The 22,844-nt window shown below is 46.2% G+C and overlaps 1 protein-coding gene across 6 annotated transcripts in view; it reads left to right on the top strand.

The window, feature by feature from the left end:
• The window catches only part of Slc39a11 (solute carrier family 39 member 11), a 392,746-nt gene that overhangs the window by 257,617 nt on the left and 112,285 nt on the right, over positions 1-22,844 (top strand). For all 6 annotated transcript variants that reach the window (XM_051179808.1, XM_051179791.1, XM_051179780.1 and 3 more), the window contains one exon: positions 8,221-8,391. In XM_051179808.1, coding sequence (XP_051035765.1) covers positions 8,221-8,391 — 171 coding nt within the window. The remainder of the gene's footprint in view (positions 1-8,220; positions 8,392-22,844) is intronic.

Raw genomic sequence — 22,844 nt, 5'->3', positions numbered from 1 at the left:
AGATATAAGTGGATCATGGGAAAATAACTAATTCCTCACCTGCCTGTGAGGAAATAGTCAATCACGTGGTAATTATTTAAAGAGGCCTCATTTGTGCCAAGCTTATTGTCACTGTAAAGCTGACCCACTTGTTGGTGCCTGGCAGTTGGGTCACAACTCAAATGTCTAATGTGTTCCAAAAGTAGTCATTCTGCAAAATTACTACCAAGTCAAAAATCATCCCCATGGAAATCCTTTTTCTCCCTTAAGCCTTCTGGACTCAGGTCCCCAGAGGATCAAAAGCTAAGCAGTGACTTTTGTTTTTGTCCCCATCTTATTGAAGCCATGTACTTCCTCTTCTTCAAATTTGAGGTCAAAATCAGTTTGAAGAGGCAGCAGAAAAGAGTGGAAAGGGGAAAACGGAGGGATACTTTCTCACTTGTTTATTTTTATTCTTTTATTTAAGTGTGTCTAGATGTGTGTATATGTCCTCATGAGTGCAGTTGCCCATAGAGGCCACGGGGTGTGTGCGCCCTGGTGTTTCAGTTACGGGTCATTGTAAGTTACGGGTCCCACAAGGGTGCTTAAGAGCCAAACTGTGGAAGAGCATCAAGTGCTGTCAGTGCTAAACCAGCTCACCGTCCCTTCCCTAGTTATTTTTAAGTGCATATGTGTATATACTTGTCTTTGAATGTGTAAGATGCTCAGAGGATACACTTCCCTGTGGTTCAGGTTTAGGAAGCCAGCTGCTGGTAAGCCGTTGTAGAACCAAGCATGCAAGAGACTTTCCTGTCTGCATGTGAAGATGCTCCCTAACTTCAGTAAGACCCTTTCCCCACGAACTGCTCTCCTTTCACTGGACCAGCTCTGTTACAGGTTTCACTGATGCACATGGTCCATGAAGTTAAAGGTGTGGTGCATCCTGTCACACAGAAAGGGGCTTTTCCCAGGTTAGATGTCCATCCCAGAAGGGAAGGAACAGAAGGATGTGACTCCCTGTGGCAAGAGATGGCTACTACAACTTTTAGCATCCCCCCCAAAAAGCAAAAACAGCTTGAATTTAAAAAGGAATAATTTGGCAAATAATTGGCTCACAACTAAGCAAAAGTCCCTACGACCATTTAACAAAGAACCACAGGGAAAATGCTCCCATCCTCTCAAATGCAACGGCGGACTATAAAGCCAGGCCTTGGATGACGTTGTGTGTTTTGTGAGCAGGCACTATAGCACGTGCTCCCATAATTCAGTTGTTGGCACAGTCTCGCTATGCACATATGATCATGTCCTTCCATTGCACAGCAAGGAAACTAGGCGCAGCCACAGCATTGCTGGGTGAAGCTAATAACCAGATGTGGTGGTTTGAAAGAGGATGCCCCCCAGGTTCGCATCTGTTTGAATGCTTTGTCATCAGTTGGCAGGACTACTGGGGAAGGGTTAGGAGGTGAGACCTCCCTGGGGGAGTGCGTCCCTGGGGCCTGCCTTTGTTCGTTCTCGGAAGACTCCTGCCATTCCTAGTGTGCCCTCTGCCTCCTGCTTGTGGTTTGAGATGTGAGCTCTTAGCTGTTCCTGACTCCATGCTTTCTTCCCACCATCGTAACCCCTAACCTTCTGGAACTGTCAGCCCAATGAAATGCTGTCTTTTATAAGCTGCCTTGGTCATGGTGCTTTATCTCACCAACGGAAAAGTAGACAATACACTGAAGAAGTTGTGGTCCCAAGGCAGCCGCTGTGTTCCCCTCATCCTTTCCTCCTGCAGCGACACAGCGCTGACTACAGCTATGTAGGAAGACAGAATGCACAGTCGTGAGCAGGATGAGGGGCTGGGCCAGTACAAATGGAAGAAACTGTGTGGGGATATCTTTTCTGAAATGGGTTCTTTAATGTAATTATATGGAATGTGTATAGTGTCCCCGTCTGTAGGTGCATGTGTGTATGTGTGTGTCTGTGGAGGCCACATGTTGACATGGGTTCACTTCAATTGCTCTCCACACTATATATTTTAAGACAGGGTCTCTCACTAAATCTGGAACTCATTGATTCAACTAGGCTAGCTGGTTGGTGAGCCTGGAGATCCCCTCAATACTGTGGTTACAGACACATGCTCCCCACCTTTATTTTTATTTTAATTTGTATAAACACACACAGAGAACACGGAAGGCAAAGATCCACTGACAGTCCCCCTTCCTTATTGTTTCCAGAGAATCAACTCAATTAGGAACAGTTATAAATATGCATTGTAACAGGGCTTGCTAAGATTTGGGTTCTGAGGGCTGGAGAGATGGATCAGCAATTAAAGCGCCCTCACTTCTGCAGAGGACCTGGGTTCAGTTCCCAGTACCCACATGATGGCTCAGAACCATCTGGAACTCTGGTTTAAAGGGAAACAGTGCCCTCCTCGGGCTTGCATGGGCACTGTATGCACACGGTACACACACATGCAGGTAAAGGTTCATATACATGTGCATGAGCATGCTTGTGTGTGTACAGATTTGCATGTGTAGAGGCCAGAGGACAACCATGGGTTTTGGTCCTCACCTTTTTGAGACAGGCTGCCTCTTTGACCTGGGGCTCCAGTGAGATTCTAGAAGTCTGTTTATCTTTATGTCCCATCACGCTCTCACCGGGACCACAGGAATCTGCTGGGCTTGAATTTTTTTCAATGACATTTATATAATTTAGTGTGTTTGGTGTGTGTACGCAGACACACACATGCTATGTTCTGTATTTGGGGGTCGGAAGCTGGCTCTCTCCTCCTACCATGTGAGTCCCAGGGATCAAACTGGGCAGCCATCCTGCCAGCCTCTTGCCAGCCAAATTTTTTACAAGACTTCTTGGGATCTGAACTCAGTCCTCACACGTGCAAAGTGACTTGCTGTACTGAATGAGCTGTCATCTTCCCAGGCCTTTCCTTCCATACTTGGGATTTGCCTGTTGGTGCCGTTCGTACGCACACAAGTTCACAGGCACTCTATAAAACCCAGTAACAGGGTTTAGAAACAAAGACTTCTCGGGGATTTGAAGCTGCGTGCACTCAGGAGGTAAGACTGTGCCTGCTGTGTTATCTTAATGAACTCATCTCCAGTGAGATCTGGGGGCTTTATCACACTCTCTCATGGCTAGTGATCTGTTAATTAGCATTGCTGTATTCATTGGAGGCCTGAGATTCCATTACTGGGCCCATTGGATTCAACTAGTCACCCTCTCTCAGGGACCGCAGAGCATCTGTGTCCTCGGGTGGCCGGCCCCGCGGGCTGTGAAAGAGGAGGCTAGCTCCAAATTCGCCTCCCTGGATGTGTCTTGAGTCCTTGAGGACACAGTCAGGCTTCCAGACCATCTGTGCATGTTTGGACGCAGAGTGGATTGTGACTTCCATTGTGGTTTTGAAAGCGCTGATCAAGATGGCTCAATGCCGCCACAGAGAGAACTCCAGGGCTTGTCATGTTACAGGGGCGGCTGTGTCCAGGCAGCAGAGAGTTTGTTCTGCTCATGGCTGCAGGTTTGTGCCTTCCCAGCTGTCACCTATGGGTGTGTAGGGGCATGAGAATCCCAGCCTTGGTGTCCAGGAAGAGGACACAGGGAAGCAGATGCTAGACTCAAGGGCAGCACTCAAGTGTCTCATTATGCCTCTAGGCTGTGGCCTTGGAATTCTGGGGACTCCCCGCCAGGCTCTGCAGTCCAAGTGTTATCAAGTTTACATGTATGAGTCCTCTTCTGCCTCGTGTACCCAGAAACACCTATGTGTACATTCAAGAACCCTGCCTAATATGTCCAACAGTAAAGATGGGACCGAGGGTCAGTAACGTATGTGTGCAGTAACACATTTGCATGCGCGGGTGCACATGCGCACGCGCGCACGCACACACACACACGTACGCACACACACGCATGCACACACACACACACACACACACACACACACACACACACACAGTATAAACATCACACAGCCTGGGTGGAATACCAAGGGTTGCTTAGGAAGAGCTGCTGAGATGCCACATTTTCTGTGAGTCATGCACACTATGGAGGGTCAGTTGAAGGTTCTCCCTCCCTTCCTCCTTTTCATTCTCCTTCCCTGCTCTCCCCTGCCATGCCCTCCTTCTCCCCTTCTCTCCACCCCTCTCCTCTACACTTCTTTGTCCTCTCCTTCCTTTCTCTTTTTAAAAGGACTTTTTTTTTTTTAATTGTATGTATGCTTGTCTGTCTGTGTGGGTGTAGTTGCCTGCAGAGGCCAGAAGGACATTGGATCCCCAGGAGCTGGGGTTACAGGAAGTTGTTAGCAGTCTGATATGGGTACTGGGAACCACACTTGAGTTCTTTCAAATGCGGAGCTCCTCTTCAATCCCATGGGACTCTGTTCTTTAGGGTCAGCATCCCAAAAGTTGAGACAAACTATAGTAGCTTGGTGTGACAAGGCATTAGATGAGCTACGTACACACAGCGAGGGGCCAGGAGACCCCAGAGGTATTCTTCGTTCCTATTGTAAATGTTATTCATTTATTTTTAGCATGTGGTGGGGTGGCGCACATAGGACACAGCATGGAGGTCAGAGACAGCTCCCAGGAGTCAGATTCAGGTTGCTGGGTTTGACTGGCAAGTGCTTTTCAATGCTGGACTATCTCACCAGCCTCCTACCTAAATTGGATTTGAGGAAGTTCTGCTTTCATCTTCATAAAAGGAATTCCCCACTTTTGGAGGGAACTTTTCTGAGTGGAGTCAGGAAGGAGGACTGTTGAGGGTCCCTGTCACCCTCAGTCAAGGGCATGGACTATAGTGTCTGTCATACTCAGAGTCCCAGAGTGTCATGCTTCCGCCGTCTCCCACAGTCAAGGATCTCCCTGCATCTAAAAATACCATTAAGGCGACAGTCTAAGAAACAGCAACACTCTAGTCTAAACCAGGACAATTTTATTTTGAGACAGAGTCTTTTATGTATCCTAGCCAGCTCTCGCTCTTGAGATCCTCCTGCCTCAGCCTTCCAAGACTGGGAATTGGGTCCTACAGGATCCCATGGAGCAATCATCGTCCCAGTTCAGTAGGAAGTGATCTTAAGATAACAACTCCCCGTTTCCCTACTCTAGGCATTTAGGGATAATATTCATCTTCTTAGGGTTGGGTATGGAAGGTGCTGCTTAGACTCGGGTATCTCTTTTAGACAGGGATAGAGTATGGTTGGGAAAGGTATGGTTTAGACGGAATATGGGTAGAGTAGCCTATCTTCTTGTGAATTATTTTAGTAATATTGAGATATTAGTATCATATAGCTTACATGGTTATAGATTCTTATACGTGGTAACCTATGTAAAATTAAGTTTATTCCCTTCCCAGAATTGTATATAAACTGTATATTTTGTCATATTGTGACACTCTCTCCAGTTATGATGTTTTTGTACAATATCCTTACCATAGTCTATGTATGTATACTTTCACTTATGTTCAAGACAATTTTTTATGTTGTTACAATTTAGGATATTTTTATCATGCTGCACTTTATAGTTTTACCTCTGGTCTAGACATTTCTACTCTACCTCTCCTTTAGGGAATCACACGCATATATATGTACATAGTTACATTGCTTAGGTATTTGTCCCTGCTTTACTCAGGGAAGTTTCAATCAGTGTTATAGAAAGGTTCCTGAGTATTACATATTATCTTCACCCATGTTTCCTATACCTATGAGATTAGTCAGAAATAGATGCTTAATCTTCAATCACTTCATAGACATGCAGAACATGGCATTTAAATGTTTTAATATTAGTATTCCGTTGACATGAGACACTATAGCTCCTGACAGCACCATGCTGTCAGGATATTGTTGTTGCTCCTTCTGGAGTCCATCCTTGCTTCAGCTATGGCCTCTTGGCCCCCAACTCGGCCACTGATTTGGATGTATGGTCCTATGTGCTTGCAGGAGACAAACATAGAAGACTGCTGAACCCTGCCAAGTCAGGGTAAGACAGCTTTTTTTATCTCCCTGCTTTGTTGTGGTCTGTCAGGTACTGGCTGTACCAACGTTGCTGTGAGACCTAGGGTGACTGTTCAGGTGGCTTGCTGTTTCTGTCCTTGCTGCACCTTTTGGAAGTTGCCCATCCGCACTTCCTGCCTACCCTAGTATTATTATTTTCCTTCTCAGGTTTTTGATGAGGTTGAAGATTAAATTATCACAACTATTATTCTCTCTTCCTAGTTAGATATATTAGGTACTAGACTTAAGCTTTCCAGCTTAGGACAACTCTATTGTTAACCCTGTTTCGACTTCACCCTGGGACTAGATAGTTAGGTCTTAAGTTTGTATGTTCTCGATTTTCCTTTTCTTAGAGCATACTTTTGTATATAGTTTTTATATCAAGCCCAAATCTTTTCTTTAGACTAAAATTGTAGTGAGATATGCACCTTGTCAGTACCTGTGGCATAGACCACACCCATTGGGGGTGGAGACAGGGCAGGACCTGACCTGGGGGAACTAAGGCTGAGGAGGGGGCTCGGAGAGCTCTCTTGCTTGCTGCATGGGGACAGGAGCACGTCAGGAGGCATCCTTGGGACCAGGAACCTGCTGATGTTCATCTGTCCATGTTGTGAGTTATTTTTCCCTGAATAAACATCTATTCGGCCTATTTGTTTCTCCTGATTCTTATTAAACATCAATATCTGGTGTCAGAAGTGGGACATCATACTGACAATCAAAGCGAGTTTTCAGTATGTGAAACTCAGCCCCTTCAGGACCTGGGCCGCTATGTATTTGTGTCTGTCTCGTTGGCTATGTGTATACCTGTCCCTGCTTACTGGGCACTTTGTTTCCTTCTGTCCGTCTGATACAGCTACTCTTAAATCATGATTAGCTTCATCACCCATGCATGCAAATTACCCTGCATCCTAGGAGAGGGAATGTGATTGGCTGATTCTTACATCTGAGTTATTCCCCTTGAGTCTCAGGGTGACTAGGAGTTAGGGGGCACATACATAATTCTGGAGGGTTCTTGGAGAAAGGGAACATATTACTGATAACACCAATCCATGTATTCAGCACTTAGAACATTCCCGAGCGCTTCCAAGTGTTCTCTTGTTGAACCACCACAAACCTTTGCTGCATCCTTGCTTCGTTCCAGGGGTTGCTCTAGCTGGAGTGGTGAGGGACTGAAGAAATGACAAACACGCAGATACGCTGATGTAGAAAAGCTGAGATCGGGTGGGGTGGGCTCTCTGTCGAAGAAGCTGCAGCACCCCAGAAACTCAGTGTTTATTGTATAGAGCTGAACAGAGTGAAAGGTTAGCATATACGGCTGGACAAGGAGGCAGGATTGTTTTATACGGCTGGACAAGGAGACAGGGTTATTCATATGGCTGGACAAGGAGGCAGGGTTATTCATATGGCTGGACAAGGAGGCAGGGTTATTCATATGGCTGGACAAGGAGGCAGGATTGTTTTATATGGCTGGACAAGGAGGCAGGGTTATTCATTCGGCTGGACAAGGAGGCAGGATTGTTTTATACGGCTGGACAAGGAGGCAGGGTTATTCATATGGCTGGACAAGGAGGCAGGGTTATTCATATGGCTGGACAAGGAGGCAGGATTGTTTTATATGGCTGGACAAGGAGGCAGGGTTATTCATACGGCTGGACAAGGAGGCAGGGTTATTCATATGGCTGGACAAGGAGGCAGGATTGTTTTATATGGCTGGACAAGGAGGCAGGGTTATTCATTCGGCTGGACAAGGAGGCAGGGTTATTCATACGGCTGGACTCCCATGGGGCTGAAGTGTTGGTACTTGGCATGACCAGTGCCTATGTCAACAACACACATTCACCCAGGACTTCCCTCACTCCCTACAACCCTGTAGCCTCCAGAAAGTGTTTCATTGCTGCATTGTTTAGAGCCAGGAAATACAGTATGGAGCAGTGAAAACCCCTGGCTAGCAAGCATCGCTCAGCTGGTGTGTGGCAGGGTCATGAAGTAAAAATGATGGCCTGATTCCACAATCTGTACTCCTCATCAACCCGCAGCATCCTTCTCCTTATATGGCCATTTTCATCCTTCTTAGAGCCCCAAAGCACAGCCTGTCTGGTTCCTGAGTCCTTGCTGAATGACTGCCCCAGGGAGTGCCTGAGCCACCAAGAGGGGATGCTTGCTGCATGGCAGTCTAGATGGAGAACTGTCCCCGGCTTCGAGGCTTCCTCTTGCTGCTGCCTGCCCGGAGTCAGGGTGCACATTTTCACAGCCCCCTTCTCTCTGTTCTTTTTACACAGACAAGAGCGAGAATGGCGAGGTATACCAGAGGAAGAAGGCAGCAGCCACTGACCTCCCAGAGGGCACTGCGCCCTCAGGCCCTGTGCAAGGCAACCCAGGGCAGCATGCGGTCAGCAGCTGGAGGAGGATCGCTCTGCTCATCCTGGCCATCACCATACACAACGTTCCAGGTGAGGATTGATCCTGGGGATGTCTGCCACCTGCCTGAGGGCCCAGCCATTGTCCACACAGCTATCTGTGCTGTGCAGCTGGGAAAGGGGAACCTTCCACAGTGGCATGAGTCCTATTTGGATGGGAGTGGAGGCCATTCTGTGCATGATGAAATGATCTTTGCATGTTTCGTGTCTCCATTCCAGTTACTTTAAGTAACCTCTGCTATTTTGACCAAGGAGTCCCTTTCTTTACACATTTGGTACCAGGTTCCAAATCACCTGGAACGTAATTCCGTAACGCCCATGATTCTGGGATCGAGGGAGCCTCCTGGAAGTGCAGGATGTCTCCAGTTTTGACTGACTCTTAAGGATGTAGTGAATTCAGGGCTCAGGTGATAGCTTGATCAGTGAAGTGTCTGCTGTGCGAGTGTGAGTTTCACCCACAGAACCCAAGGCAAAAAGCTGGATATGGTGGCATGTACCTGTCATCTCGTCACCAGGGAGGTGGGGACAGGAGGACCCCAGGGCTTGATGGCCAGCCAAAATTTTTGGTGAGTTCCAGACCACCAAAAATTAAGTGGCTAGAGCTGAGAAACAAGACCAAAGGCTGATTTGTAGCTTTTACATAAAACACACACACACACACACACACATAGACCTGTACACAAGCATGCATGCTCACCTGTATACAAACATGCACACTCACAAACATACACCCCACTGTACATGTATACAAAAAAAAGTATGGAATTCTGCCTTGATTAACATCCATACTTCACTCGCGTGCTTTCTTTGTAGGGATCTTTTCCTATTATAAATCTTTGCCTATTACAGAATAACATATTTGAATTCTTGGGATTTAATTTTATGGGAGGGGGACTTACTTGTGCTTTATTTAAAAGATAATACTTCTTTTAAAGCAACGAGAAGACATAGGTAAGCATAAAATAAGAAAGAAATAAGACTACTACAAAAAAGAAATTAATGAAGAGGTCCCGGGCTGCTGGGAGCGCACTGTGTAACTCTAGCTCTGCCAGCCACTGATGTGTTTATCTCCGAATACTGTTTGGCTTTCTCCCGGATGAAATGGGACTATGCCAACTGGTTTCTTTTGAGGCATGTGCACAGCCATTGGCTATGCTCAGGCCCTCTGAGCATTTGACAGATGGGGTCATTGTGTGGACCAGGCTCCTCAGGTCTTCCAACCATGACTTTGTCAGTTTGGAGCTCTTAATTGTTCCCATCCATCTTTTGCTGAAAGTTGAGCATGCACTGTTGTGGTCCCTGGGGGCTGTCGGAGGGGACTTGTTTTACAGATCTACACAGGGGTCATAGATCCTGTCTGTTGCCTGTGACAGCCAGCCATGGCTCGCTAAGGTGACAATGTCTCTCTGTTACGGCTCATGGAGACATGATTTTGCCATCCCCTGGCACCGGTTTTGTAGAAGCAGAGAACACAGCAGGGGCGAAATCATTCCTTTGGAGAACTGGTTCTCTCTTATTTGTGTGAAGACGACACTGTGCAGCCTTGTCTGTGTTATTATATCTGGTATACGTGGACTCTGCCTAAAACACCAGGCACCAGGGCACTTTTAAGATGGGCTCTTCCTCTGGGAAGAGACAAACCTGTTTCTCTAGTACTTTCCTTTGTAGTCACAGCAGTTTCTATCCTGTAATCATGGACAGGCTGCTTTTCTTAGAATTTTCCTCATTGCCCATCTCTCTCCCATTTCCTTCTAGGTGCCTTAGCCCTCTCTGAGTCAGATTGCACATTCTTGGTTAACTCCCTAACGCTCTCCATACAGTGTGTCTTCTGATGGAGTCACACAGGGACCCCACACAGTGCCCAGAGAAGATCTATGTGGGTTTGCACTATTGGGGGCTCCTATAATGCTCCCCACACTATCTTAAATTACCCCCTGGAAGCCTGAGTCTCCACCAGCCTGAGGAACAGTCATTGAAGAAACAGGGTTACCTGTGTCACCCTCTCCCAGCACACTGGGAGAGGCAGGACGATCCTTGGCTACATAGCAGGTTCGAGGCCAGTCTGAGTTACATGAGACCCCTGTCTGAGCAAAATGAATCACCTAACTGTGAGGTTCCCAGCAGGGTTCATTTCTGTTGCCTCTAGTTTCTGTTTTAGTCTGAAGAGAATAAGTCTCCCACGCTTCCTGTCAGGGGCATGTTGCCCTCCAACAAGAGTCACTGTCAGAGCCTGTCCAGTGCCAGCTACCTTTGGAAAGCTCTCTCCCCTCTCTCTCTCTCTCTCTCTCTCTCTCTCTCTCATTTTTAAACACCATCCTTTATTAAAAATTTAAGTGCAGCTTTGACATTCCCTAAGACCCTGGGTTTTCAGATGGACTTTCCACAAAGACTTAATGGATAATTGATTTTTTTTTTTTGAACTTTTTGCTTTTGCTGGTTCAGTTTTGTTCATCCTAAGGATGACATTTTGTTTAAAAATCTGTATCATAATGTGGAAAAAAGAAAGAAAGAAAGGTTTGTTGATGGATGGCCTGGCTCTGCAGTGTTCTGGGGTGTGAGGACACACCTGAGGGCACTTGAGGTCATGTGTCAAACCTACATGCAAGGACAGATGAGTTCCCAAGTCTCTGATTCTCCTTGACTCTGGTGAAGTTATGGACCTTTGCCAGTTATTTTTTGTTACTGTGACAAAACACTCGAGAGAAACAAAGTCAAAGGGAAAAAAGGTTTACCATGGCTCAGTATTTCAGTCCCAATTGTTTGGGCTTGAGGCAAGGCAAAATGTCATGACAGCAGGCTTGTGTGGCGTCTCCCTCTGATGTGACATGGACCGTTGTATACTCAGTTTCTTGAGTCTGTGTGTTTTCCCTTGTTAGATGAGCCCTCTTTCTCGAAGGTCACTGTCACATCCCTTTATCGAGCCATGATCACAGTGTGTTGCGGAGCTCTGACCTAGTCCATGGCTCTTCTATACTCCAGCACCCTGGAAGGACAGTTGCACTTGCTTCTCACAGCCATTCTAGGAGAGCAGAGGCTAGCCAACGACTGAGCAATTCCTTCTCCTTCTGTGTTGCCTAGCAGGTGTGCTAAGGGTAAGTGTGTGTGTGTGTGTGTGGTGTGGTGTGTGTGTGTGTGTGTGGTGTGTGTGTGGTGTGTATGTGGTGTGGTGTGTGTGGTGTGTGTGTGTGTGGAGTATGGTGTGTGTGTGCGCGCATGCTGTGTGTGTGTGGTGTGTGTGTGGTGTGTGTGTGGTGTGTGTGTGCGCGCATGCTGTGTGTGTGTGGTGTGTGTGTGGTGTGTGTGTGGTGTGTGTGTGGTGTGTGATGTGGTGTGTGTGGTGTGTGTGTGTGGTGTATGTGTGTGTGTGTGTTTGTGTGTGTGTTTGTGTGTGTGTGTGGTGTGGTGTGTGTGTGGTGTATGTGTGTGTGTGTGTTTGTGTGTGTGGTGTGTATGTGGTGTGGTGTGTGTGGTGTGGAGGTTGATAATCGGTTGCTTCCTTCATTCAGTCTCCACTTTACTCTTTGAGTCAGTGTATCTCACCAGGACCTGGGGCTCATGGATGAAGCTAGACTGGCTGGCCTGTAAACCCGGGGGATCCACTCATGTCCACCTGCCCAGCTCTTGGGTTGCAGGTGCCCACTGGCACGCCCAGGTTTTTGTTTGTTTTTCCATGGATGCTGGGGATGAATGGCAGGTTCTCATGCTTCCCCTCCTTCACACTTGAGGTTGATGGAGACCCACAGTGGAGCCTGAATAACTTGCTTCTCATCTTCCTCTCCTTATAGTCAAGCGCAGAGTTCATTTTGACAGTTGTTGCTGTGATATGGAGACCTGAGGGCTGCTGTTTGTGTCTCCAGGAGAGCACAGCGGTTGATTTTAATTATTTGGCTTGTCATCATTGCTAGTGTCTAATAATGGCTTCAAAAGGAATGCTCGGGGCTTGAGTCAGAAGTGATTCGAGTTTCAGGGAACTCAAGAACAAATTTAGAAAACAAAATATTAACGGTAGTGGCAGGCTGTTCCTGAGGGGTAGGTTTATGACTAATTTTTATTTACTTCGTGCTTTTGTAAGATTTAGAACCAAACTTCTCTATGGAAAAAACTATGATTACTTGTGATGAGATAAAAGTGGTTTGGGGGAGGGGATCTCCCAAGGTGATCCTCAAGGATCCCTAATTCTCAACACAAGAAAAGTTATACAACAGGGAAAGTCTTATTTGGGCTAGCCTGGTGTCCTCATATGATGGAGGTAGAAAGGAGAGTTAGGAGTTTGTGACAGAGATGATCTTATTTGGGCTAGCCTGGTGTCCTCATATGATGGAGGTAGAAAGGAGAGTTAGGAGTTTGTGACAGAGATGATCTTATTTGGGCTAGCCTGGTGTCCTCATATGATGGAGGTAGAAAGGAAAGTTAGGAGTTTGTGACAGAGATGATCTTATTTGGGCTAGCCTGGTGTCCTCATATGATGGAGGTAGAAGGAAAGTTAGGAGTTTGTGACAAAGATGATCGATCTTATTTGGGCTAGCCTGGTGTACTCATATGATGGAGGTAGAAGGAAAGTTAGGAGTTTGTGACAAAGATGATCCATCTTATTTGGGCTAGCCTGGTGTACTCATATGATGGAGGTAGAAGGAAAGTTAGGAGTTTGTGACAAAGATGATCCATCTTATTTGGGCTAGCCTGGTGTCCTTGCATGTGGAACAAGGATAAGAACTCTCTGGAGTCTTTTTTTTTTTTTCCAATAGTGGAACTAATCTCATTCCTAAGGGCTTCAGCCTCATGACCTTATGACCTCCCCAAAGCGTTCTTCTTACACCATCCTTTGTAGTGGAATCAGGATGGAAGATGGTATTAGTTAGCTATGGTTGCTTTGACAACTAACTTAATGGCTTAAAAAATGATCAGACATACTCTCCTACAGTTGTGGAGGTCAAAGGTCTTAAATCAGTGCTTAAGTTGTTGGCAAGACATATATGTGCCGGAGGCTCTAGGGTCAGGTTTTGGGACTCCGTTCCTCATTCCTTCCTGCTTCTGCAGGCTTCTGCATGGCTGTCACTCTAAATCCATGTCCCTTTGTCTTCTCGGCTGTGTCTGATCTCCCCCTGCTGCCTTCTTACTTGAATTCTTTGAGTGCATTTAGAGCCTCTCCACATAACTCGGGACAATTAGGAATCTGATCGTTCTCTTTTGCCAAGAGGGCAACTGTAATAGGCTCAGAAGTTAGATGTGTCTGTAGTCCTCGCTGACTGGCCACAGAAAGCAAAGCCATCATTGGAACGCTGGCCAGAGACAATTAGCTTGAGTCCTCCTGGGTTTTCATCTTGTCCTGGGACCTCTCGCGGGCTTCAGCTCTGTCTTTGTTTCCCACGCTTCTGTTTAGGCTTCTAAATGATTCTTCCCACCTGCTGAGTGCATCCTGTAACTTATCTGGCTCTTACCCAGAGAGAAGGTGGGTGGGGGTTCAGACAGACATGGTGTTTACCTGGCTTTCTTCTCTCCTGTGTGTTCAGTAAGGGTGTGAGGGTACCTTGAGGGTGATGCTGAATTCCCTTGTGCGCCACTGTGACTTCAGTACCTTACACAAACCCACTTAAGTGGGGAACAGATTTGGGGTTCAAAGGGAAGAAACATTTGTTTTGGCCCACGGTTTCCATGGGTTTAGCTCATCACCGAGGAAGAAGGCATGGCAGACAGAGCACGTTGGTCTGTGGCATATGCGACAAGACCCAGGGGCCAGGTACAGGCATCCCCAGTGTCCTATTCTTTCTAGCTGGGCTCCGCCTCCCCAAACAGTGCCACCAGCTGGCCCCAAGCACTCAAATTGCAAACCCATTTGGGGTGCATGTCAGGATCCTCTATAACAGTTCCCATCCCCGTCCAATGGACCCCTTCCTCTGCTTACCTGTTTAAATGAGCACCATGTCACCCTACTCGTGTGGCCACTCCACTTTCTGTGACAAAAGAGACATCAGTAGCGAATGCACTTCTGGCTCTTTTACTGAAGGTAACAACATATCCAAGGGTTTTCTCCCCTTCCTGCAGAACCTCACCATATGACATTCTTCCCCCAAGATGCTCTATTTTATTTATTTATTGTTTTGTTTTGTTTTTCTGAGACAGGGTTTCTCTGTGGCTTTGGAGCCTGTCCTGGAACTAGCTCTTGTAGACCATGCTGGTTTCGAACTCGCAGAGATTCGCCTGCCTCTGCCTCCCAAGTGCTGGGATTAAAGTCATGCGCCACCACCGACCAGCAATGATGCTCTATTTTAAAGAAAGGGATTGCACAAGGTCCACTTGAAGATGTCTCCTACCCTCCCACACAGAGGACACTGTTACAGCTAATTTCTCTTTTTAAATTGAGAGAGAATCCACATACTACAATGCCCACCCTTTTGAGTAGACAGGAGACGAAGGTGCAGGATTATCGCCGCTGTCTGGGCCACACATTCTCACCATTCTGTAGAGAAATCACGTAGCTGGCAGCAGTCGTCTCCTGGGTCCCCCAGCTCAGCTCCCCACGGGTGGCGCCATACACCAAGGGTGTGGCCCTGCTGTACTAGTTTCTTTCACTCAGTCCCTTTGCTTTATCACATTTATATCAGCTCTGCTTCCCCTTTAAGCCTTGAGCCCAGAACGTTCTCCATTCTGTAATGTGATGGTTAGTCGTCATCAAGGGGGACTGCATCTGGAGACGCGCCTCGGGGTTGCCCGGGAGATTCCACTAAGTGGGAGACACCGGCCTGGATGTGGACACCATCCTGAAAGGTGGGGGCTAAGTCACAAAGAGAGAGTGAGCTGAGCCCAATATCCTTCTCTTTGCTTCCTAATTGTGGATGTCAACTGCCTCACACTTCCACCTCCCACGAAGAGCCATGGCCTCTCAAGCTGCACACCAGAATCAATCCTTGAGATGGTTTAGTCACAGCAAGAAGGAAAGTAGCGTGTATGTGGATGCGTGTCACTGGGCTTGTATTCATCACCCCATGGGCACTTGGCTTCCTTCTGCCTTCTTCAGCATTGAATAGGAGTGTGTGTGTGTGTGTGTGTGTGTGTGTGTGTGTGTGTGTGTGTGTGCGTGCGTGCATGCGTGTGGGTACATGTTGTTTTACTGTTTACATATTTACAATGCTTGGGGTAGAACTGCCAGGTCACACTCACATTGTTCCATGCCTCCAGCCTTATCCACTTTTAGTATGCTATAACTCAGCACTGACCACAGTGCCACTCAAGGAAGTCCTGGCTCAGGGTTGTCTGTGAGTCTCACTCTTTAAGGAATGCTGATCCCTTTTGGGTTTGGAAACATCAGGATGCTACTGACCATGGGATAGGGCACTGGCTTCTGTGTGCCTCAACTGTTCACACTGCCCCTGGGTGACTTTGGAGGGCCAGCTCTCAGAACAAGGAGGTCTGGGCTACAGCTTACAAGAGGCCATTAGTTACAAAGAACAGCATAGCATCTCATTTTCCTGGAACAGAGACTGCGTGGAACACTCTATTATTAGATGCAGATCTTCCCAGGGAAAGCATGACGCCATCGCTCTAAGTCACATTCTGCTTCCGGACATTGGGGTCATTCTCAGCCATCAGTATTGCAAACCCAGTCCACAGGTGAGCACCACACACAGCCATAAATGATTGATGATAATCAAAGGAAGTTCTAGACACTTCAGGAAGTATTCTGTGATTGTGTTTAGATATTTGCCCTCTTGAGTGAGACAGAGATGCAGAAATTCCAAGATGGAGCCTATGGCCACACAGCCAGTCACCACAGGCGGAGGGTACTCTTGCTCAGCCCGTTCTCTCCTGATTCGGTGAGCTCTTGGCTCTTTCCTACTGATGGATGGCAAAGCTCTTCAGTTATTTCCAAAAAAAAAGTGCATTCTGCTCTTCTATTTTATTTTATTTTTTTTTTTAACAACATGAAATGTTAGTGTCTGTGGCACCAGCCGGGTATGTTGGAGGACTTCTCACTCCAGATGTCCTGGGCCTTGTTTGGCAGCAGGCTCAGGCCTGGCAACCTGGATGGAGGCCTCTGCCATATCCAGGGTTGTCACCGAGGGAGGTCCCTCCGCCAAGAGTACTGAAGGAATGCCCAGTGGTCCCCCGCCCACATACCCATCACCAGCAGGTGACCACGGACCTAGAGTCAGTAGGGTGTGAACTTAGCTCCTACAGCCGCCAAAGGTCCCATTAGCCACGTATAAAGGCCTGAGCATCTCAGTGCTGGCAGCTGTGAATTGGTGATAACGTCTCACCTTACACTTCAGCATGAAGTGAGCTAATAGCTATTCAACAGGCAGGCCAGCTGCTATGTCTCCCAGCTTTAAGGTAGAGCGAAGCCCTGTGAGCAGGAGCACCTTTGTGCCATCCCACCCCTTCCCTCCTCCTCACCCCCTCAGGACCCCCCCCTTCTCCTCTGGGGCACCTTAGTTTAATCCTTATGTGTCTTCCAGTCCTAGTCAGGTGACCTTCAAGGGGGGCCACAGCTCAGCGCACTGTAATTCTCATCTCCAGCAGGTTACTTCAAGATTCTTCTCATTTACTCCAGGAGTTTGAAAACACTGTAATAGTCTCCTTTAATTATCCGCACCTCAGTGGGAGGCCTGACATTATAATTAGCATGGGCTCTGGCATGGGATGACATTTTGCTCAACATATCCCGGGTGTGTGCGGGAGCAGAAGTTGAGAGCACACTTTCAAATTATGCCGTGGGATGTGAGCGTGTGGCCTGGCGTGAACTCCCAGAGTGGGAAATTGCAGTTCCAGGGTCCCTGTGTGATGCTATGTGGAAGGGCCAGGCAAGCTGAGAGGCCTGTCATCACTGCCAAGGGCTGTGGACACACAGGGCTCCAGAGCCCTGCTGCCTGGCCAAAGCCACAAGCTAAGGCTGCACTTGGACTCGTTGTGTTACAGTGAAGACTCATTTCCACATCGACTCTGTTATGTCATTCCCCCACCTCTTATGTAAAGAGAAAAGTCAAAGCAAGATAGTTGGAAGACGGTTTTTGTATTGATTTGCCAAGTTTCTGGTTAACTCATGCCGCCTCGCTACCATGGCCAGAATAGAGTTTAAATAAGACCTATTTGTTTAGTTATTTATCTGTTTGTTTATTTATTAAACTTTAGTTTTTATTTTATTTTATTTTATTTAGACACGGTCTCGCTATATAGCCCAAGCTAGCCTGGAACACACTCTGTATTCCAGGCTGCCCTGAAACTCTGGCAATCCTACTGCCTCAGCATCTTAGGCACTATAGGCGTGAGCCACTATGCACAGCTTAAGAAAGAGGAACCCTGGAGTTTGGTGCCCAGCCACTATAACTGGATCCAGGAGCTTCTGGTTCAGTGAGAGACCCTGTCTCAAAAAATTGGGTGGAGAGTGACATGGATGTCTGGTTTCTGTACACATACATTCACATGTACATGTGTGCTTGTATAGATGTGTTCATGCATACATACAAATGAGCACATACATACATAAACACACAAACTTCATCCTGTAGCCAAGGATGACCTTGAGCTCTGGGTCATGCTGCCTCTGTTCGGTGAGTGCTGGAATTACAGGTGTGTGCTAGCATACTTCATTTGTGTGTTGTTACAGATTGTTCCCAGGGCTTTTTGCTCGTGTGGCTGGCACCCTAGCAGCTGTGCCGATGCCTCTGATCCAGTTCTGCTTTGTTGTTGAGTGGGAGCACAGACATGGATTCCTGGTGCATGCTCTGAGTCCTGATGTCCAGTGCTGGGCAAGGGCTGCTCCAGGAGTGGGAAGGCTTTTCTGCTGCTGCTGCTGCAGCTCCTGCTGCTCCTCCTCCCCTGCTGCTCCTCCTTCCCTGCTGCTCCTCCCTCCCCTGCTGCTCCTCCTCCTCCCTGCTGCTCCTCCCTCCCCTGCTCCTCCTTCCCTGCTGCTCCTCCCTCCCCTGCTGCTCCTCCTCCTCCCTGCTGCTCCTCCCTCCCCTGCTCCTCCTTCCCTGCTGCTCCTCCCTCCCCTGCTGCTCCTCCTCCTCCCTGCTGCTCCTCCCTCCCCTGCTGCTCCTCCTCCTCCCTGCTGCTCCTCCTCCTCCCTGCTGCTGCTCCTCCCTACTGCTCCTCGTCCCTGCTGCTCCTCCTCCTCCCTGCTCCTCCCTCCCCTGCTGCTCCTCCTGCTCTTCCTCCTCCTGCTCCTCCTCCTGCTCTCTTCCTCCTCCTCTCTTACCTTCAGATAGACAATCTGCCCCCTCTTCTGGCCAAGGCAGTATAATGGGTCCATGTCAGCATATGCTCTCCTGAAAAACTAGCCCCTTAACTTAACTCAGGTTTTAAGGAAGGGATCCTGTCTCCTTGAGACCATTGTGACACTTACTCTCAGGTCTTTGCTAGGGACATTGCCAAACTTGGCACTCACTGCCACTACATAAAACATTTAGTTAACAATACATTTTTTTAGAATTGCTTTACCTCCCTTGGAAAAACAATTCAGGTGTCATTTACCGTGTATATCTTTTAGTCATTGGCTGCCAGGGATGCTAAGGTCTGTATTTCCTTGGTAACGGTGACATATGTTCTTAGGGTCTGAATTAGTGTTCTACCATTTTACAAACAATTATCATATCACGCTTTCATCGCTTTCAGAGGCAGTGGGATTTTTTCATTAGTTGTCACAATTTTATCCCCACATTGCTATTTTTTGTTTCCTGGCCACTGATTATATTTCTAACCCAGACACATGACCTGAAGGTGCTTATTTATGAGCAGATGAGAGGAGAGGAAATAATCTTTGTAGTTCTCTCTGAACATTTGCAATGCAGAGCAGCTACACACCTACATCTCAGAGGGGCAGTGCAGGAGGCTGGAGAGATGGCTCAACTGGTAAGAGTACTTGTTCTTTCAGAGAAGACCTGGGTTCAATCCCCGGCTCACAACTGTCCTTAGCTCCAGTGCAAGGAGATCTGACACCCTCTTCTGACATCCAAGGGTAACAGACACTCACATGGTACATATAGGTGAGCGAAACACTCACACAATGCAATAAAATGACTATGTCTTTAAGAAAAGAAATACAGAAGAACACAGTGTGGGTTTTTTAACTCTCTGACAGCCATAAATAGGAAAGATATGTGAATATGCATATGTTTTATATCTATGCATATATACCACATTTCTTAGAAAACCTCCCCTGGGGCATAAATTTAAAAAGTAAAAGAAGGAAAGAGCAAATGAAATTAATTTACAAAATACATTTCAGGTAATGTAGCCACACTAGTACCATTTCAACGTGGAATCTGTATTTAAAACTTGGGGGACCATATGTGTTTCAAAGTGTGTGTTTTATGTTCATGGCACATTTCAATGTGGATATTGAATTTTAATGGTTAAAATGAAATTTACTCTTTCTGAACCAGTTCAGTGGGTAAAACCCACCTTCCTCACAAACACCTGATGAACCCAATTCAGATGCCTGAAACCGACATAAAAGTCAAAATGTTGTGGCTGGGAGGTGGTGGTACATGCCTTTAATCCCAGCACTTGGGAGGCAGAGGCAGGCAGATCTCTGATTTCCAGACCAGCCTGGTCTACAAAGTGAGTTCCAGGACATCCAGGGCTACACAGAGAAACCCTGTCTTGAAAACAAAACAAAGAAAGAAAGAAAGAAATCCAAGTGTTAGAGCAAGTACCTGCATTGCCAGCATTCACGCAGTGAGATGGGAAATGGAGACAGGAGAATTGCCTTGAAGCTCATGGGTAGGGAGGCTTGAAGCAGCAGCATCCTGACCCTTCCTGAGTCAAAGGGGAAAGAGAACAAGCCCCTGAAGGTTTCCTGACTACACATGCTCCGTGCCGTGGTACATACAACTCTCTCTCTCCCCCCTCCCCGCTGCCCCTCCCTTGCCCCCCCTCTCTCTCATACACATACTAAGAAACAACAAACAAAGTTGCACATAATGGATGAATGTTACCTCTTTGGTCTTTAAATTTATCCCAATTAAAATGAAATGATCTGTGTCCTCAGCAATGCTAACACTGTGGCTAGCGGATGCCATAGTGAAGGACTCTGCTCCCAGTGTTTAAAGGGGGATGGGGGATGAAACTGAGTTCTTGCAATGAAGGAGCTTTCAGTCTAACAGAAGAAACAAAGTTTATTCACACGTCCATTTCAACCTGGCACAGAAGCCAAGCATGATGGTGCATGCTTTTAATCTCAGCACTTGTGAGGCAGAGGCAGGAGGATCTCTGGGAGTTCAAAGCCAGCCTGGTCTACATAGCCAGTTCCTGGACATCCAGAACTACATAATAGCCCCTGTCTTAAAATGAATAAACCAGCACTGTAGAGTGAATGGATCATCAAAGTCAACACAGTCAAGGCAAAAGTCTTGGGGATGGAATGTGGTTTTTGTTGTTTTGTTTTGTCTGTAGTCTTTGAAGACAAGGCAGTTAAAAAGTCACTTTGACTACTGGAAACCCTGCTGTTCAGAACTTGAGATACAACTCAGTGGTAGAGCTCTTGCCTGACATGCACAATGCCTTGGGTTCGGTTCTCAGCACTGCAGGAAAAACAAAACAGAACTAACAAACCAAATGAAAAGAAACAAAACAAAAGAATTATATATTGACACTGGTGTTTTTAGGAGCAGTTTTCCCGCCAGCCTGGTCCCAGAGCTGAGTCACCCCAAATATCACACAGAGACACTGTATTAGATATAAAGCTGTCGGCCTGTTACTAGTGTTTCTTATTGACTAGCTCTGTCTTATATATTAACCCATTTCTATTAATCTCAGTGTTTCTATGTGGTCTTATCTTACCAGAGAGAGAGTCCAGACCTTCTAAAGTCCCTACATCTTGACTCCCACTACATCTCCCAGAATCCTCCTTGTATCCTAGTTCCACCTATCTTGCTTTCCTATTGGCCAATAGGGCTTTATTCATTAACCAATAAGAAAAACATATTTACAGAATGACATCTACCATCATCTCCTCTTTTCTATATAAATAAAAAGAAGGGTTTAATTATAACATAGTAAAATATAGAATAAAGCAGTTATCAAATAAGAATTATAATTAACAATATTTAGTCCATTAACATTATTAAAAATTAAAGAAAATATTTTATCATCTATCCTATCTTTGTGAGTCTAAAGTCTTATGTGTAACTTGTCTTTAATTCTAACTAAAGAAGACTATTACCATAACTATCTGTCTTTAACTCCCTCAAAGACCACAGAAGGATAATATATAAACTCTAGAAATAACAGAGACTTTTTGCTACCTGTTTAGTCATTCGAAGTTTTTCTGTAATGTTTTATCTTTGGGCTATAGGCCATAGTGTGTCTGGCAGACTTCTCAGCAAAGCAGGAAACTTTAAACTGTCCACCTGTATTGGCAGTTTGTTAGTCACTTTTCTCTGTGTCCTGTAGTCTGTCTGACGGACTCTTCAATGAAGCAGGAACCCTGTAGCAATGTCTATCTTGTTTCAGCAATCACTTTCCTGTGATATCACAAAATTGACATTAAAGTTGTATCAATAAATGAAAAACCACTTCAAAACAAAGTATTTATTTTTATACCATTCTAAGGAGTATTGGAGTATTGTTTTTCCGCCCGCCACTGGTATGGTCCCACCACCGTGCCAGCCCCAGTTAACACACAGAGACTCTGTATTTGATATAATGCTGTTGGCCCATTACTAGTTTCTTATCAGCTAGCTCTGTCTTAATTATTAACCCATTTCTATGTATTTCCACGTGGTCTTACCAGCGAGAGGCAGCTGGCAGTTCTATTCTCTCCAGACTCTCCATCTTGACCCCTCCTTACTACTTCCTCTTTCCTCCTTGTCTCCTAGTCCCTCCTATCTTCCTTTCCTATTGGCCAACAGTGCTTTATTCATTAACCAGTATGAGAAACATATATACATAATGACATTTCCCATCATCTCCTCTTTTCTGTCTAAAATGAAAAGAAGGGTTTTAACCTTACATAGCAAAATATATCACATAACAGTTATCAAATAAGAATCACAGTTAACACTATTTAGTCCATTAACATTTAGAAAGAATTAAGAAACTATTCTATCATCTATCCTATATTTGTGAGTCTAAAGTCCTATATGTAATTATCTTTAAGCCTAACTAAGGAAAATTATAACCCTAACTATTGTCTTCAACTCCCTCAAAGACCACAGAAGGATAGTATATAGACTCTAGAAATGACAGAGACATCTTGCCTTGTCAGTCACCTGAAGTTCTTCTGTAATCTTCCATCTTCAGCCCATAGGCCATAGTGTGTCTGGCAGACTCTTCAGCAAAGCAGGAAACTTTAAACTGTCTGCCTGTATTGGCTGTTTGTCAGTCATTTTTCTCTGTGTCCTGCATACTGTCTGGCAGACTCTTCCATGAAGCAGGAATTCTGTAGCAATGTCCATCTTGAATCAGCAATCACTTTTCTGTGGGTCCTGCATGTCCACACATGTCCAGCACAAAGTCAAACAGTCCAGACAAGAGCAGTATCTTGTCCA

The sequence above is a fragment of the Phodopus roborovskii genome, unplaced genomic scaffold, assembly GCF_943737965.1.
Source record: "Phodopus roborovskii unplaced genomic scaffold, PHOROB, whole genome shotgun sequence".
NCBI lineage: Eukaryota > Metazoa > Chordata > Mammalia > Rodentia > Cricetidae > Phodopus > Phodopus roborovskii.
Note: the sequence above shows the minus strand (reverse complement) of the source record. Positions and strands in the feature narration are given on the sequence as shown.